The following is a 19764-nucleotide window of genomic DNA, read 5'->3' as shown; positions in this document are numbered from 1 at the left end:
TCATTTCTCACCTTACCACTATGATCCCTAGTGTATCACAGAGGATCTTGAGCATGTTATTTCCAGAAATGTATTGTTTTCTAAGTGCATGGAAAAAAATAGAAGATTTCACCATGTTGGTGAGAAATGATGGCAAGGATCTTCAATATACAGCTGGGTTTGGGCTTAAGAATCTTTGCCTAACTTCAATTTCAGTTATGTCTATAAGCAGAAGACACACTAACAGAAAATGCTTTCTCTGCTCAAATCCACATGCAGATCAACGGCCTCTTGTTGAGGTAGCTGAAAAAAAGTGCCTGAGGAACGGATTATCAACATGCTCTGCCTGGCAGGATGAAGTTCAGTAAGATCGATACTGTCCTCACAAACCCCAAAACTAACAATTGAGGACAACGTTCCTGTTCAAGGTGCTGTAGCACACCCTTGTCAATAGTCTTTCCAATACGACCAAGAACCAAAACCATAAGTGAGTGATGAGCCAACTCTTCTCTGCAGAGACCAAGGACTGAGTCTGTGCTTTACCTTAAGGACTAAGGAGCCCCTGCAATGACTGAATCTAAGATTTTGCTACAAAGATAACTCCTGGGAGAAGTCCAAGTAACAAAATAACCCCCTAGAACCACATGCTGCAAAGGACAAACATGGTTTGGGTACCAAGGAACACCTGAACTATAAATGTGTGTCACTTGCCAACAGAACATCAACCAAAAAAGTGTTAAAATTGATCCAGAGACCACTATAACTAACTACAACTTTAGATTAATTAATTTGATCTTTTAAGACATAGGAAGCTACACTCACGCAACAGAATACTTCCTTTTATCTATAAAATAAGCTCAGAGTTCCCTACAGAAAGGGAAGTCTCTACAGGTTTAGCAAAACACAGAGGAATAATAACTGTTACTCATAGCACCGAATACATCCATGATATAGTGAATAGCTTGAACTCCACTGTTACCACAGTTGAAACTGAACCTTCAAGAACTGTATTACGATCAGTCAAATGAAGGCTGATCTCATTACAAAAACCCTTCTGTTTTACTGATCTCCATTTATCTAGGACTTTTGAGTTAAAAGGCATTCCAGACTCATTCAGTGAGCAAGACAACCCCTCTTCCACTCCCTGCATTAGTATAAGCAACTGGGAGGCAACCAGGCTAGTTCAGTTATTCCTTCTTAGAAATAGGAGAGAAAAAAAAAAGAAGAAAAAAAAAGAATGGCTTTAGGAGCAAAACTGGATGACCAACAGACAGAATAAGGCTTGCCAGCTACTGTACACAGACATACAGTATCATCACTGAGCCCACAAACAAATACAGCAGGAAAAACCTCACATTTACCTTCAACATTAAATTCTTCCAGAACTTGAGAAGACATACTGGAATTTACATATATAAATCCCCCTTGGATTTTTGAGTCTTCCCACTTTCTGAATATTGTAGAAACTTTGTCCTCAAGATTGTCTGAAGATTACTCAATTTAAATAAAGGCGGAAGGGGGGAAGGAACAAAACCAACATTTGTTAACTTACGTTGAATGTGAATGAACTGCTTTGGTTGCTTAAATTCTCCTTTATACAAACGATTGTAATAGTTGACATTGCTCTCCGCTTCAGGGACTGGGATAACCATGCTCTCTTTCTTTTCTCTGAAAACTTGTTGTGCTGAGATAGCCCGTTGCAAATGATGTTCCTGCAAGAGGAAAAATTAAGAGTTTATTTATTTAGGTATCAGCATATAGAAGTGCATACAGAGATAGTCATCCTTTTCTCTCACTGTTTTCCTGGTGTTCTACAGGAGACCCAGATAAAAGAGTTGAGGCTTTACTCTACTTTAGAGGACAGCAGGATGCTTGCTTCTATGTTGATGACAGGAGATGTCTTCTCCATCACTTAGTATACCATGGGGTTCCTAACCGATAGGAATCTTAGAGCTCCAGTGAATGTAAGGCAAGCCTACAAACATATGAAGAGGTCCCTTTGTTCAGACAATAGCACACACCTTCTACCAGACTGGGAAAAAGTCAAACATTCAAACTACAGAAAATAACTTTAGTAGAAAATTAGGCCTGATATAAGCCAAATTCATCAAAACCTGTCATTGAGAAAATCTACACAAGATCATTTAACAGATGCATAGTAAATCCTTTAAAGTATTATAAGCAACAGATTCAAATCAAAAGAATAGCTAATTTCATCATTCCTGTCTACCCAGCAATTCTGACTGGCTTGCTTTCTTTAGAAGTTGAGCTAGTTAAGAGCAACAGAAAGAGTAGTCTTCACAGAATAACACTTGAAAAGCATGGACTCCCTAAACAGGTATCACTTCATTTTATTCTTACAGGACAGGAGACAATTGCTACAGAATCATTTAAAGTAAAACACAGATCATAAGTGTATTAATTTACAAAGACTTTTTCACACAATTTTATTATTTAACCCAGTGAAACTCATCTACTGCTGCAAGTTAGCACTAACCTGTGGCTTTTCTCTCACAGATTTTTCATCAATACTCGTGTTAAACTTTGGCAGAGAAAACCAGTACAAATGCAGTGTTCTGCTTCATGCTACCATCTACGTATCATTTCAGTGCAGCCTGCAGAACACTTGATATGAATTGACTGGCAAGAAGAGGAGCCTGTCTGGCAGACTGTCAGGTAACGGGATGATTTTGAGTGCTACCCTTCTCACTGTCTCCCTCCTTCAGCCAGAGGCAGCTGTACAGTGTATGTGTATGCTTCAGACCCTCCCGTGCTGTCTACTCACTTAAACCATCACAAAAATGTCTCGTGCTAAGACTCCAAATGGCTACATTGGCGCATGCTGCCTTCTGTGTGTCCAGTAAAGAGGAAAAGTGGTAGTCTTCACCAAGATGAGATCTGAAATCACTACAGCCATTAACTTGGGAAAGTTAAGTCATGAGCTCTCCATCCATGTAAGTCAGACACAAACCAAGCAAACGGCGGTCTCGTAGCAGATTAACTACTAGTCTCTAGCAGAATCAAGAGCCTCTACGTTTCGTTGTCCTTTCACTGTTACCCCCACTGCAGCACTCTTGCCTCCAGCTTCCAAAATTTGGGGGGAGGAAGGATGGCACAGCACAACATTAACTTGAAATTGAAGCTCAGCTCTGTCATAGATCTATACAACCTTACTCTGCCTACTCCAGGGGCTTCAGGTTATCCTCTAGCCATTCCCACACACCTCACTGCTACAAAGAGTATTTGTTCTGAATTGGGGAGGGGGGGAGGAGAACAAAAACAAAAGCCAAAAAAACTTTGCTAGCCTGTCTTCTTCCTTTGGTTTTCTGGGGTACCCCTCCCACAATTAACACCATTGACTATCCTGCCTCACAAGAGGCCAGGCATCAACACCACAAACAGGAGAACCAGCCAGTGTTTCAATAACTTGACTGCAATGCGGTCTGGCATACACGGCGGTCTTTTGCACTGAGATTCTGTGCTACACACTTGGTAAATTCTCTCAAGAACAGGCTTTCTTCCTCTTTAATTCTACAGAACATTATTTTAAAAAAGGGTAGTGAATGAAAGCAAATCTTTAAAAATATGTAAATTACATTTAAGAAATTATTCCCTCTTAAATATTAAGATCTTGCAGAAACGCAAATAACACAATTTCTGCAAAATTAGAATATAACAAATCAGTGACTGGAAGAGCAGCTTTGGGACTCTCCTGTAGCAGATGAAGCAACATTAAATCAAACTATCAGGCTCCCAAGTGAATGCTATTAGAATTAAGACAAGCATGCAATCAGATATCTGGTGTGATCTGCTTGAGTTACTACATACTGGGTAAATCTGTCACTCCACCATTAAAATGTGTCTTGGAGAGCTTCACAGTGCTGAGTAGGTAATTCAACTAAAATAAAATTTGTTTCATTACTTGTGTTGCTTTCAACTGATGTCCCTAGAGTTGTCTCCTAACAGTTAACACCACAGTACACAGGAGTACCACATAAATGCTGTTAGGAAGGACTTGTGGAGGTTATTTGTTCAACTCCAACTTGAAGACGATTATCTCCAACGCTAGATAGGTCAGACATGACTTTTTCAAGTCCTGAAAACCTCTGGTTTCCACAGCCCCTCTAGGTAACCCGTTTCAGTGACGTACTAACCCTCTTTTTCCAGAAGTAACAAGAGCAGTTCCCTCACCTTCTCCTCAGAGTAGCTACAGTCTAAGCTTTTACCCACTCTGGCAGCCCACTGACAGATTATCTTCAAGTTTCTCAACATCTTTGAGAAATTTGGGGAAAGCAGAGTAACAGGAAAGAGCATTCCAAGAGCAGCCTCACCCCTGACAAGCAGAGGAGCATCACAACTTCCCTCTCTGGTTGCCACATTCATCCTAGCGTAGCCCAGTCTACAGCATGCGTTAGGCACATGGTGTGCGCACACTGCTGGCCCATTACCTGGTCCTTTCTTTCCATCCGTGCTGCATCAGCCAGGCAGTTCCCTGCCCGTATCGATGCACAGCATTATTCTTCTGCCCCAGGTACGGAAGCTGTGCACTTCTAACTCAACTTCGTTTCAGCTGGGCCAGTCCTCAAGTTTCTCGGTATCCACAAAGATGGACACTGTTGGAAAGCCAACCACTCCTTCTAATGTAGGATCATTGACAAATGGGCTCAGGATGCATTCCTTACACAGCCAACCAACTGAAGCTGACCAACTTATAGCTCCCCACCGCACCCCCAAAATAAAACAAACCCAGACACTTTTCTAAAATGGGATTAAATAACTTGTAGAGAAGCCACTCTAGTCCACAGTGGCCTAAGTGATGAATGGGTAAATAAGGTTTAACTTTCAGAAAAGGGGAAGAAGGACATGCAGCAACCAAAACTCATAACATCTTTTGGCTTCACAGCCCATTACACAGTGCAGATGAATAATTCAGATTCTCAGTTTTTGTAACACTGCTAGTAAGCATACAAAGAATTCCCAAGGAAAATCTGACAATAGGTGTTAGTACTCACTTTACTATAAAAAGCCTTCAAGCATAACACAGCTTTCAAACAGAAAAGTCTTAACACTATTATTGTCACTCAACAATCAGTAGAGCTTCAACAGAGATAGATAAGCTATGTAATTTTTAAAATGGCGGGGGGAAGATGTTCTTTCTGCTGAACATGAAGTTAAGGAAAATATAAATTTTAACTCCTGGAACAGTTCTGTTTAAACAAACTTTTAAGACTTTTATATGAAAGTTGGTCTAAGTAAATGGCTTTATTAAACCTGAAAAAGCATTTTTAAAGATAGATTTAGTAACTGGTATACCAATACACTTTCTGTCTATTTTTCACCTTTTCACCTTTTCTTATGGTTGTGAAAGACGTACACCATATTTTAACTTGTACTTCATTCTGAAGCAGGGGAGATAAGATCTCACACAGAATGACTGAACATTAGAGGAAACAGTGATGATGGCAAACAGACCATGCTGCCATGGGAATAAAAAGGACTACCTGTCAAAGAGTTATTACCCGCTAATTCCTTAAAAAGCACATCCTAACCTTTCTCACTAGTATGACTAAAAAATTTCAAACAAATACAGCTTAGATTGCACTATTTCTTCAATTAACAGCATAACAGAATTAGAAATATCTAAATGTTTAGTAAATGTAATAATGCTGCCTTAGCATATTTACACATTAAAAAAAATTATTCTCCAAGTGAAAGGTTCATCTCTCTAGACAGACCCCAGCCATGCTGGTACCTTCACTGTACAAAAACCATACTGACAACAGTTTACAGCAAATTGCTCAAGTCACTGGCTTTATATAATCCACTATGTCTTCTTGGTGTAGGCAGCCTGTCCTGTCAGCACAAATCCACTCATTCTGTGCGGAGCGGCACAGAAGAGTACACTGCATCTAGCAGTCTCACACCACCACCTTTGAAGCTCCAATCCAAATGACTTGACAGCCATTCACAACAAGGTTGACAGAGAGAATAAGTATCAGCTTTAGTCCAGAACAAGACTTGAAATAATGCCTCTGAACCCACACTGAGACACTGCAAACCTTGCTTTAATTTTTCCTCAGAGGGGAAAACTAAAAAATCCTACAGCACTGGTACCCAAAAATACTTAGCTTTGGTTGCACATGTTCAGAACTAGGCTCAAAGCCCAAATCAGAGCAAGGTACCTTCACTGCTATGTCCTTTCACCCCTGAAATACCACAGGTTTCACGTGCTTTATCAGGGAGTTTCTCCACTATGAAAAAAACACTTCAACAATAGTAATAAGTCAACAGGTAATATTCTTCTAAAGATTTAGTTAAACTTTAATGGAAACAGTGATTGATACTGAACATTATTTTTTACCCATTAGAAATGTATTTGCCAATACACTCCCTTTCATCCTGCTGCTGCAAAACAGAGCACTTGGATCCCACACACCAGTTTGGTTTTTTCTTATCCTTTAAGTTCCCTGTTGCCATCCCCCATAGTAATCTCTCTGGAACAGAGTTCATCATACTTTAAATAAGCGTGCTATTTTTTGGAGGAACATGGTTGGAGATGCCTGTGGTTGAATACCATCTTCACACTGAAAAGCTGATCTGTCTTAATTATGAAACTGCAATGAGCAATCCCATATTGGATACAGACACCCTAGGAGACGAACCTTTAGGACTAAACATATCTGTTGCCTTCTTCATTCCTTAAAACTATAGCATACAAGCGATGCTACAACTCTTTAAAAGGTTATTTCACCACTTTTATTCACTTACTAATATTTACATTTACCCCGTGAGGTAGAAAGTAATGAAACATATTACAGTTTACGGTGACACTATTTCAGAAAAGAATTTCCTCTTTGCCAGTCCTTTCACAACAGAGCTTCAGGTGACACAATTTACATTAGATATTTGCAACACTGTAGACTTGAATGAAAGAAGTATCTTGACAGATATTAGGGAGACTTAAGGGAAACAAAACATAACATACCACAGCTTAACTGTCAAAATCCACCCTGTTAACAAGATAGATGGCTTTAACTCCACAGCACTCCACTGTTAAGTACGATGCAAGAGAAAAGTGAATTTAACAGCTTTACCTACTCAAAATAAGCTATTTCTAGGACAACTTAGGGTCAGCCTTCCAATCCACCTGCAATCCAGAACAGAATTAAAGCAAAAAAACAAGGAAAACTTACTAAAGCCTAGAGGACCTATTTGCTTAATTCAAATTGCTTAATTTCAAATTAGGAAATACAAATTAATTGACATTTTTATATTTAATATGGAGATTCAGAAACAAGTATAGCATTTTAATCTGAGATGTGCAGACTCATCTTGCAAAGTCTCAACCACAGCTACCAACACCTGTTGCCAACACTTACAGAAAAAAGTGTCACAAAGCTCAAAAGCTGCTTTGATCAAAAGCCTCTCCCCTTCTAAGCCACAGCCCTATCTACTCCCTCTTTGCACACACACAGAGTGGTTTTTATAAAAGATTTCCAAGATAAAAGTGTAAACTCAAGCACCATCTTCTGCTTTCTTCTGTGGTTAACCCTTTCAATCTCTAACTGCCAGAAAAAAACATGGCCAATAAATATTTATCCTCCTTAGTGCAGAAAGAGCTTGCTATTTTCTACCAAGAAGGATTCATTTGTCTCCACAGCACCAACAGGATGAACCTCTCCTTGAGCTGTTAGTAGCTTACTGGCAAAGCTGCCCCCCCCCCCCCTTTTTTTTTTAAAGAGATGCCTGAACATGTCAACTTAGTATAAACAAAATTATGACTAATTACCTGAAGTATGATTGACTTCTTGCCTTATCATAACTGAAAGCAGATATATGCAGCTGAAAGGCTTAAGAGGGGAAACAAAGAAAAAAAAGGGGGGGGGGGGGGGGGGGGGGAAACATACCTACAGACCTGTTTTCCTTTCTTTCCCATCCCTCTGCCCTGGGATGGAAAACAGTTAACTGAAATAAGGAGTCACACATAGAGCAGGAAACCTGTCTGTGCACCACAGCAATCTTCAGCCTTGAGACAGCAATGAGTATATTAAGAGAAACTCACTGCTTCATTTCCAATTTATTTTGAAAAGCAAATATTTTAGTGAATTAGCAAAGCTGATCTTATATTTTTTCTACTGATCCAATGGAGAACTAATCTATTCAGTAATCGGAACTGTTTCCTCATGCCACATGGTACCCTTAAAAGGTTGTATTAGTTATGAAGTAATGCAGGGACCTGGGCAAACAACAAAAATTCACATATTGAGTTAAAATCAACACACCCAAAGCAAAGCTGCTTTATAGGACTGAAACTCCTCTCGGTTTCCTTAAGGGGTTTCTGACACTCAGTGGAAGGAAGCTCAAGAAAACCCACAAGAAGCAGAAGAAGGTATGGTGTAAGGGCCTCCTTACAAGTGGAAAGGGTTCATGGAACCACTTCTCAGTTTCACTTTTGGCCATATCGTGTTTTTCCAATTATATCCTCCACCTTTTTTTTTTTTTTTTTCAAATAATCCCAAGAACCACTCGCCATATGCTTGCTTTCCATACTGCCTAATTATGTCTACAGGCCAAAAATACCCATACAAATGGTAGCCTGCTGTTACAGATAACTCACTGAAGGAGGCAGTGGCCTAGTGTATCAAATTGTACTACCCCATCCTAAAAATTCACAGAAGTCCCTGGAATGGATAAGATTTTATTATTTAGCTACTCTAAAGTCATTCTATTCTTTCAGAAGTGAGTGAACTAATATGTCAACAGAAAAAAAGTAACACTTTTCTGTCACTTTCTTACCTTTTCCAGTTCTTTAACAATTGTAATTTCACAAAGCTATGCTAGTGCTATCTAAAAACCAAAGACAAACCATTCTGTGAATACTTTACATACAAATCATCTGATTATAGACAAATCACCTGAATGTTATCTCAAAAATGCTGATGTAGGATGAAACAATAGAACAGAAGGGCCACTAGCAACACCTAACCGAGCCCAACATCCTTGGATGACACTTCTTGTCTAGATAGATAGGTCGACATAGGAGCTGTGTATCTAAATGAAAAAAAAAAAAAAACAAAAACAAAACAACACAGTTTGGACCAAAAAAGGCCCCCCAAAAATTCCTTCATTTCCTCTCTGGCAGTCTGACTAAAGCCAATTTAAGCACTACAAAGCAACTACAGGCAAGCTATGAAAAAAGAGTGGAAATTAGCCCATGAGACACTGATGGAGGTATAGGGGAAGTGAGATGACCAGAGGATATCTCAATCATTTTTGTGTTTCTTTAGTTAACTTTGCAGCATAAAAACCAAAACAAGCTCCAAATAAGTTAAATGCAGAAACAGCAAGTAATAAGATTTCAATCATCCTATGTAATAATGGACATGAAACAACTGTGAGACATCCCAAATATTACCCTACTGAGTGGGACAGTAGTAATGTATGAGAACATGAGCAATCTCTCATTCCTATAATGATTGTTCACTATTTATAAGCATATCATTGACACAAAACTGTCACTGTTTATGAAACGTCAAAAAAACCCAACCAAACTAGAGCACTATATTTTAAAGCCACATTTAATTATACAGATTTCTAGTCTGCCAAAATGTGAATGTACATGAATTATTAAAAGTAGAATTATTGTTATAACAATTAATTAAATTGAATTATTAAAAATTCCTTTTGGAAAGGCTGAATATGGTACTTTATGAGAAATGTGTGTTTCCTGAAAAGCAGGACCTTTCTTCCCCAAGATGCCTTTGCATGAACTTAAGAGAAAATTGTTCTAAATACTGTAACATCTAGTCAAAAGACATAGAAAGTAGTCTTCATCTAGCTCCTTGTGATACATTTGTATCATTCACCACATACCAAATGCAACCTTACACAGAAAATATTGTTAACTAATTGCATCTGCGGAATTGCTTTTTATTTTCTTTACAGTCTGCTTCACTTAGCATAACTTGATTGTCCCAAGTCAGACAAGCCAGGATGGAAAGGTATACACCTACTTACATACTCTCTCTATTTTTCATGTCATTAACACCACGATGTATTTTAAAAGGCTGATACTCCCCAACAACTAGTTTTTCCCTTTATTAAATTACTTTATTATACACAGAATTTGAACTCAGTTTGATTCCTGGCTCCACACATCAAAACCTTCACGTGACCACGAGTCACAAAACTGTGTTCCTTGCAGAAGAGGAGAGGAAGAGTCACCAGGAGGGAAATTCTCCAACAGAAGCTGGTAACGGCTCCCCATGGGACCCGTCTCCCTCCTGGGAGGCCACAAGGACCTGCGAAAGGCAGCACAGTAGCGGCTGCCGCCTCGCTTCATCACACAATGAGAGATTTGTATTACCCAACAACTTCGTAACAACACATGCTGTTTCTGGTCCCAGTACAGAAACCTCAACTTGAAGCTACTCAGGAGGCCCATGTGGCTAAGATGTTTGAGGCTACTTGCTCTATGGTATTTGTTAGCAAAGAAACTGTTACCTTAATATTAAGGATCTGGTCTTTCAAAACATCGGTTCTCTCTCATGCCACACAAGTTAAGTGGGGTCTCGTCTTGCTGGTGCCTATCAGAAGCTTAAAGGCTGGTCAAAGATCAAGAGGTGTGAACATCTATGACTCCTTAAACAAAAGATGGGCATTAAAAGTAAATTTCTATGGTCAAAGCAGAATTTATTGCCTTGGCATGGAAGTTCAGTTACCAAGAGTTTGGGCAGCAATGCAATTTCCTGAAAAGTTTCAGGTATAACTTTTACATTCAAGAACAAGTTGCTTACAGTTCCTCTCCCCCTCTCACTGTGCCACGCATCTAACCTTCTGACTTGTAACATTTTCTTTCCAGGAGTAGGATCCAAAATTCTTATTATGAATTTTTATTTAACTGGGGTACACACACTAATACCAGAGAATTTGTATTTTACAGAGTTTTTAAAACAAATGTTCTCACCAAAGTGACAAGACCTGGAGTGCTGAACACCTGATGAACCAAACAGAAATCAATCATATTATAATAATACAAGAGGTACCAGATATTGGTTCTAAAGTTAGGACAACTTAGAAAAAGGTTAAAAAAATTAATTAAAACACAAGTACACATACAGTAATTGGTAGAAATTAAAATAATTAAAAATTAACTACAAAATTCCATTTTAACACAAACACCTTTAACTCAAGAAACATATATATTACTATTTTTTAACTTTCTTTAATAACAGCATCTCTCTTACTTATCTAGTCATTGGATACCACAGCAAGACATCCAGTATTTTGTTTGTACCCAAGTTGAGCACAGGGGAATCAGACATTACCAGGATGCTTAAGTAGAAATAGTTTTTGTTATACAACTCAAACTGGTCAAACATATAAAAAGTATGAGTTGCAGCCACAAAACCAGCAGAAAGCTAAGAAAACCAAATTATAAAGTAAAATGTAAACAGAAAACAACTACGGAAAAGGGGGGAGGAAGCATTTCTAAATATGCTGGCTAAGAATTGATACGTACATTAACTACTTTGTGTGTCACAGTAGACATGATGAGATAGTAATTTACTGATGTGGAAAACTGACAGAAAAGTGACATCTAATGAACTGGAGAACAGTCTCACAAGGCAAGCTGGGTAAGCCCGAACTTCTTGTGATTGAAGATGACATAAACATGAGAAAACACCTTACAGAGAAAAATTCTACTGAGGTAGACATATTGGTGAGGTGTTGAGCACACCAAACTTCAGAGACCAGAGAATTAAATATTAGACAAAAGCAACCCAGTTCTGTCCTCACACATTTACTGGTGGGGAATGGTGTTCTTCTTTGCCAAGTAACTTATCTGAGACGATACAACTCTGGTATCAGCTCATCTACTCTTTCCACTCTGAAGTGTGCACTTAAAATAATAACAGACCAAAGGCATATTTCTACCTAATAAAGTCCAAAATTCTTACTCCAGGCATTTCCTTTTTGGCTTATTTCTGAAGACATAAGGGTTTTTTTTAAAAAAAAAAAAATGAGAATCAGGTGTGGTCATCTCTCCTTTTACCTTAAAGGATTAGGCATTTTACTCATGTAAATGTATTAATCACAATTAGAATTGCAGATTTTTTTCTGCAAACTTCTGCTCCCTTATATTTAGAGCGCTTCTGTCATGAACAGGTACAGTATTTTAAGCCAACATCTCCAGTTACACTGTAGGGTAATTATTAGATATTAACAAGTAGGAATTTGCAAAACAGATTAAAACCAAAAATTCAAAATAGTATATCCTAAAAACACTTCATTTCTTTGACTTAGAACTAGTCAACATTAAATGCAAAATTATGACAGTCTATACTGATATTACTTTTAGTTTCATAAAACTGTTTTCTCTGCTTCTTGTTCCTTTTCATACACAGTAATTCAGTTCTGGTTCAGTTCTTCTCTACTTGTTATAGAAATTTCAGTTCTACAATTAATCTTCACCACCAATGGCTTTTGAGACACCAAAGGTTTAACCGTAATTTTGTTTATGTAGATATTAAATGCGTTATTCATCTTTTAAAAAGTTGAACAGTTAGAATGATGAATATGCTAAGGCATATAACCATTCAAGTAAGTATAAACAAGGCAGAGTTTATTAGCTTTGCTGGCAAAATAAATTAGAAGTAACCTTCTGAATGTCTAACACCAATCAAAATGATCTTTCTTATGAAAAAAATTAAAACCAAGATTAATATAAGCAGATTTAATGTCTGTTGATCTAAATTATTCAAACAGAACATCTCAACTGATCTCAATCAACACAGAAATTGTACAAAGCTGACTAATGCTCAATTTTGCCAACCAGGAGCAACATGAAATCCGGCATCATGTAATTCAAAGCACAGCTGAAGCTGCCCGAGGTATTTCTTTCCAAGGTTTTCTTAAATTGAAAGAAAAGGAAAAATTGCTACCTACATTTGAGACGTTCCAGAGCTCAGCGACAGAGCAGAGGCAGATTTCAAAATGTTCTCCTAAGCTTTCCTCATGGAATTACACCTCATCCTGAGGAAACCTACCTATAAGGGAAAGTTCCTGCATAATGAATTGAGGTGTGACTCAATGTCCATGCAGATACCATTGTTCTCTACTATGGACTCAGGCACCCAAACCAGTTAGGGCAGATTTCACTGATAGGGCAGATTTCACTGGTGTTAATTGACCTTATGCATAGGACTCTAGCCTGCAGCGAAAAGGCAACTTTTATCTCAATTAAGAGTGTGGTTTTAAGATATGGCTGAACCCATCCAACCTCAGGATGAGACCAAAAGCATACTAGTCTCAGGCTTCTCCATTCCCAAGCCTTCTATCCCCACGTGCTCCTACCGCTTCTCCTGAAAGTACAGGATGCTAAACTTCTCCATGGTGGGCTTTCAGCTCCCATTATCGAGTCAGATGGGCCTCAGTACTCTGAAAAGCAGAACACCCCTACCAGCTGCAGGCCAGTTACTCTGGCTCAGCTGTATCTTAAAAGCACACTCCAAGATAAATTACTTGACATTTGTCACAGGCTAAGCCTATACTCACAAGCAGTTGTTGCAGGTTAGCTGATAGGTGTTAATGTGATAAACCCTAATAAACTGACCCGAGTTTGAGACTAAAGAGCAAATCTTTGTATTGTTTAACTTCAGCCACATAAATACAGCCAGAACAAATCAAAACAAAAGCTACTCAGTTTAGCAGCTCACCAGTTAACTACACTCAGCTACTCTAACATTTAGATGAGGTCCACATTCAACAACAGCTTATTTTCATCCCCACTGCAGTATCACACTAACACAGTCCAACCTGCTTAGTGTTAAGTCTGATATACACTTATCGAATGGGACATTAGAAAGTACCAGTGGTGGACTGAAAGGAAGTTTGTTAGCCACAAAAATATTTTGCAGGTAAAAGCACAGGAAGGGTAGAGGATCACAGCTGAAAACTGAAATAATGGCTGGGAAATGGAGCTGAAATGTGCACTTGTGAGGAACATCACTGCATGATGCAATGGGTCTCAAAGGGAGGGAGAAAAATACAGGACCTGAAGGCAGGGAAAGAAGTCTTATAAACAGAACTGAAGTTTAAAATTCCATGAATAAAGATTACAGCACAGCATTATGCTACCTACTACCAAACATACTTCAGTAATCCCAGCAGTCTCCAAACATACCCAAAATAAATAAATAAATACAGGTGCTGAACTCAAACTGAGAAATAAACTTCCACTGGGAAATTACACTTCCCCAACACATAAGCCAGTTGATTCTAATCAAACAAACCCCATTTCTTTCCTAAGGCAAGTCTGCTGTCTCAATTTCACTTAGTTTTTGCATGGAAGTACAGTCTTTCAAATTTCCTACTAAACTTCCATAAAATGTTTTTGAGGGACTTCTGTTTTACAGAATATTTGCATGGTTTGAACTAAAGTTATCCTCTGTTGACCTTCTATTTCACACACTGGTGTCCCGGCTTCTCCTTTGTTCTACAAAGCCCCTCATTTGTAAGCAACTTTGAGGGTTCAACCACAGGTTATGAATGCACATCCAACATACAAATCTCAAGTTAGAATAGGTTCTGTCCACATGGGAAGTCATTTATGCACTTTTATGTTTTGAAACCTAAACCTGAGTGAATCAGACAGCACCAGGTAGGTACTTCTAATCAACAGCTTAAGTAAGTCCTCACACATTTGATAGCTCCCACCTTGGAGATATTCAACAGCTATCTGGACATGGTTGTGGGCAACAGGCTCCAGGTGGCCCTGCTTGAGCAGGGTGGTTGGCCAAGATGACCTCCAGGGTCCCTTCCAACCTCATGCTTTCTGTGACAGTGTATAATACTTAATTGCATTTATTTAAGCACCTTTCTACAAGTCATGGACATCGACAGCACAACTATCTACAGAACTTCATCTCTCTCTAAAAGAAAATACCATCAGCATCATAAAATTTAAGCTAATTGTTTTAAGGCACCTATTGGTTAACAATTGTAATTCAGTATAATTATTGCTAAGCTAGATTAAAAGGAAAAAAAAAAATCTATTCATGCTATGAAAGCAAATACCTGTAACATTTCCATATACAAAATCAGCTGTGAAAGACTTATGTTTCCCAATAAAGATGTGATAGTGTATCTGAAGCGGAGCGGGGAGACTTGAGCACTGAACTCCAAACTCTGATTTCATTGCAGAAAGCAAGCCAGCAGCACAGGGGCACTCAACACAACTCCAGTGTGTATAACGTGTATCAAAAGCAGACTACTCGCCTTTACATTGACAATTAGCTGTAATATGTGAACAACTTCATGAATATCCACATAAAATGAATTACACTATCGATTAATGCAATGTACCAAAAAAAAAAGCATCATCTGTAAAATGTGTACCATTTCAACAACAGATAAAAGGGGCAAAAGCAGAGCACCCCCAAAGCGCCCAACCAATACCAATGTGTTTACGCTCACACATTGTCCTGGTTTCAGCTGGGATAAAGTTAATTTTCTTTCTAGTAGCTGGTATAGCGTTAAGTTTTGGATTCAGTATGAGAAGAATGTTGATAACACACCGATGTTTCCAGTTGTTGCTGAGCAGTGTTTAGACTAAGTCAAGGATTTTTCAGCTTCTGACGCCCAGCCAGCAAGAAGGCTGGAGGGGCACAAGAAGCTGGGAGGGGACACAGCCAGGGCAGCTGACCCAAACCTGCCAACGGAATATTCCATACCATGGGACATTATGCCCAGTATATAAACTGGGAGGAGCTGGCCAGGGGGTGCAGATCACTGCTCAGATTCTAACTGGGCATTGGTCAGCGAGTGGTGAGCAACTGCACTGCGCATCACTTGTTTTGTATATTCCAGTCCTTTTATTATTGTCATTTTATTATTGTTATTATTCTTGTTATTATTTTCTTGCTTTCTGTTCTATCAAGCTGTTCTTATCTCAGTCCTCGAGTTTTACTTCATTCTTCCCCCAATTCTCTCCCCCATCCCACTGGGGGGGGGGGGGGGAGGGAAGTGAGTGAGCAGCTACATGGTGCTTAGTTGCTAGCTGGGGTTAAACCACGACACACATGCAGGATGAAGCCCCTCCAAGAAAACGATTAAGAAGTGACTGCTATTTTATCTTATAAACAGAAATCACACAAAAAAACCCACCACAGAACATTTAGGCATAAGAACATGTGCAAGAAAATGCGAATGTAGGACCAGGTCATAACAAAGTTTTAGAAAAAGAAAGTAAGAATTGCCATAAAATTACTGACGTCTCTGTGTGTACGCATGTATTTCGAAGTCCTCCTGATCGAATTCTTCCAGTTCACTGTATCAGCAAAAATATTCATTACGTTACACTGTATCAGCAAAAATATCCACACAAAAAAATATGACTTGTGAAAGTTAATGCTTCCTGCTTCAAAAGAAGAATGGATCTGCTGCTTTAGAAGCATCACTAGCTCCAGGATGCCTTGAAAACCAGATGCTGAACACTTCAAGTTTCCAGTGTTACAATAGAAACTGAATGAACTAAAGGATGGAGAGAGTACAAACAGAAAAGAAAGCAAGAAAAAATTTCTTCAAGTCAACTACTTCCAGCCTGTCAAAATATTCAAAATTGACCATTATATTTAACGATCAGTGAAAGATCATCCCAAGGTGATTACTTCAAGGACTGAGAATGAAAGTCACTTCTCATTCGTACTCTGTCAGCATTTTAATAACGTTAAACCATATCCTTAACTTGCTATTCATGCACTTCTTCCTCTATAACCTTAGCCTTGTCATGTGATGTCAAACTTGGCTGTAAGTGAATGTATGTTCAAACAAGAATTTTGAGATGAACATTCAGACAGCTTTGACCAGGCAATCTAGGTATCATCAATTACCACCATGCTTTTAGCTTCCTAACAACTCAAATTTATTTTCAAAAGCCTTCAGCCTGAATTTGCCTCATTATTAACCGCGATTCTTCCCCCACAACGTGCAACTCGGCAATCTCCAGTAGTGCAACTCGGCAATCTCCAGTAATACGTATTCAAATAAAAAAAACACATAGTTATGCGAGAAGAAACAAAACCAGGGCTTATCTATTCTGCAACTTTCCCCCCTTCTAGCCAAAACAATTCATTAACATTATGAAATACAACTCTTACTCATCAGAAAAAAACAATACAAAATGTTCCTGCTCAGTTTCTGAAGCTCACAAAAGGAAATCTTCCTGCTTTTGCTTAATAGTAATCTCTCTCTCACATGAGTGTAAAAACAAAAAACAAACCCACACAATTTTCCTCCTCAGGTTTAATTTAGGGTAAATTATAAACACTTGCTAACAAACATGCTACAGACCAGAAGCTTAATTCCTTCACAGCTGTAATCTCCAAGTAAGAGAAATGAGCTGCTGACTTGTAAAATGCTGCAAGTGGATATAAATCTCTAAGATACTTAAATAGAAATAGTTCCAGAATATTCACCAAGATCAAAGCAAAAGAAAAGTCAAAGATGCTTGTTTGACAAACTGGACAGTATTCTTTCTTGTAGTGGTATGACCGGCAGCGTGTATTGTTGCCCAGTCTGGGACTACAGTGACTGTATGACATTTTAATACACAGTCCAAATAACTTTAGTAGTAGTAGTAGAAATGAGTGATAATCATTAAGGTGTGTTGACCCACCCCTGCCAGACTTTAAGCCTTTCTATGTTCCAAACAATAGTACTAGTTTAAAACAAAAAACAAACAAACAAAAAACAAAACAAAAAACCCAACACAAAACCAACCACAAAACAAACACATTAAAAGCATATGTACTAAAAGCTGCAATTTTGTATATACAAAATATCAATCGTGACCAAAGCAAATCATATGCCTGTACTAGCAAGAGTAGGTTATAAAGAACAGGTCAGACAGACATGTCAATCTTAACCATTTTACATCTTGCAAATCTGTAAATACATCATTACTTTCAGTGAGAGTCAGCCCTGGAAGATGGTATCTGACCCCATGATACACTGTCCTACAAGACCTTTCTGATTTCACCAAGGCTTCACACAGGGTGGCACAGCAAGGGAAGCAGCATACTGGGGCCAGTGTAACATGAGCTTTGCGTCTTTGTACAGCAAATGTAAATCCTCAGCTACCCTGATGGTTCAAACACCTTTCACAAGATGCACCCCTGGGCAAAAGTCCGGGCTAAAAAAAGGCCTCGAGACACTCAAGTAACTGAGATGTCAGAAACGACTATATGCATCTCTTCTTCCCCCCAAAAGTCCCTTCAAAATACATCAAATCGGTCATAGCAATATTTGCTATGAATAAAAGCTGTTTAAATATATCTCAAATATTTAACTACTGTCATCCTCAACAGCCTTTCCTAGAAGGGCCTCACACACCACTAGCACAGAAAATTTACACTAAAGAATTATTTGTGCAACACTGGAAAAAGAGCTACCCCATGAATGAAAGTGTCACTCCACAGCAATTATCTGCACAATCTATTAATAGTACAGTTTATAATCTTGTCTGGCTGATATATCTAGCACTATGCTTATATATTGCTTCAATGACCGTTTCATTTCAAGACTATTACATAATACATCAAATATAGCCACAATTCAGTACAAAGAAAATAAAATTCATTCTTACAGAAAAGCAACATTTTAGTACAACACTAAAGCAGTTTTACTGAAGTCTAATCTTCACAATCATTTAAACAGTTCACAAGCAGCTTGCTTGAACTCTTACAGCATTTTTCCATTTACAAGTTTATTTAAAACATAATTTATCAAAATAACACAATCATTTATTAAAAAAAAGGAAAGCCATATTTTATAAACATTAAATGCAAACAGAGAGCTGCAAGATAGACTTTAAAGACTGAGAAAACCAAATTACTCTCCAAGATTGCTTTGTTAGTACCACACTGTTGTTCCTTTTAAATACACACGCAGATTCTAGCAGAAATTTACTCTTTGGGAAGCACTGGAAGTTTTGATCATGGTGTATTACCCACTGTAAAACAATGGGGGAAAATAGCAACAAAAAAACCCAAAACAAAACAAAACAAACACACCAAAACACAACGGTAAGACAGAGGAATCCTTTTAATATCAACAGTCAAGTGAGAAAAACCAATCAGAAAGGCATGGAGCCTCCTTTGACAGCTGTAACCTCTGAAAAGCCAATCCACACGCATAGGGGTTTGGCTGAGGCGGAGACACAGATTCATTGAAGAAATTCTTGAGGGTGCATTTACTATCGGCTCTACATACAAGTACAGACACATTAGGCGACAGCCTGTATCTAAGCCTTATACAACTCTAAGGAGCACAAGAGTCGATGTTTAAAGATCAGTAAGACCAACCAGTACATTCAAGTGACACCAGAACTGTGGGCAAGGACTTTCAAAGTGGTGCTGTCCTACTGCTTGTCAAAAACCCCAGAAACTTACCTTTACTTAAGCGGACAAAAGCCTCCTCCCCCCCCCCCCCCCCCCCGCCCCCCAGCACTATAAGAAGAACAAGCATCGTGTATCTATTTTTTAACACTTGCTGGTTTATTTAGAAATCATCTAAACGCTTGAAAGCCTAACGCTTAACGCAACACATCCAGCCGATGCGTCCGACATCCGATGTGCACCGTGCAGCGCAAAACACCTCTCTCGGAAAAAAAGTACGAGCAGGACGCTCGCTGGTTAACAACTACCGAGAATTTCTCCCACAGCATCTGCAGCAGGGAACGAGCTCTACCAGCCACAGCTGCTCGCCGTCCCCTCCAGCCCCTAC

General features: G+C 38.7%; 1 protein-coding gene across 1 annotated transcript in view; it reads right to left on the bottom strand.

The window, feature by feature from the left end:
* EPC2 (enhancer of polycomb homolog 2) overlaps positions 1-19764 on the bottom strand; it is a 51824-nt gene that overhangs the window by 30974 nt on the left and 1086 nt on the right. The window contains exon 2 of the mRNA XM_049815507.1: positions 1532-1691. Within this exon, the coding sequence (XP_049671464.1) occupies positions 1532-1691 (160 nt within the window). The remainder of the gene's footprint in view (positions 1-1531; positions 1692-19764) is intronic.

Source organism: Accipiter gentilis, chromosome 1 (genome assembly GCF_929443795.1).
Source record: "Accipiter gentilis chromosome 1, bAccGen1.1, whole genome shotgun sequence".
Taxonomy (NCBI): domain Eukaryota; kingdom Metazoa; phylum Chordata; class Aves; order Accipitriformes; family Accipitridae; genus Astur; species Astur gentilis.
This window is presented reverse-complemented; position numbering and strand designations above follow the sequence as displayed.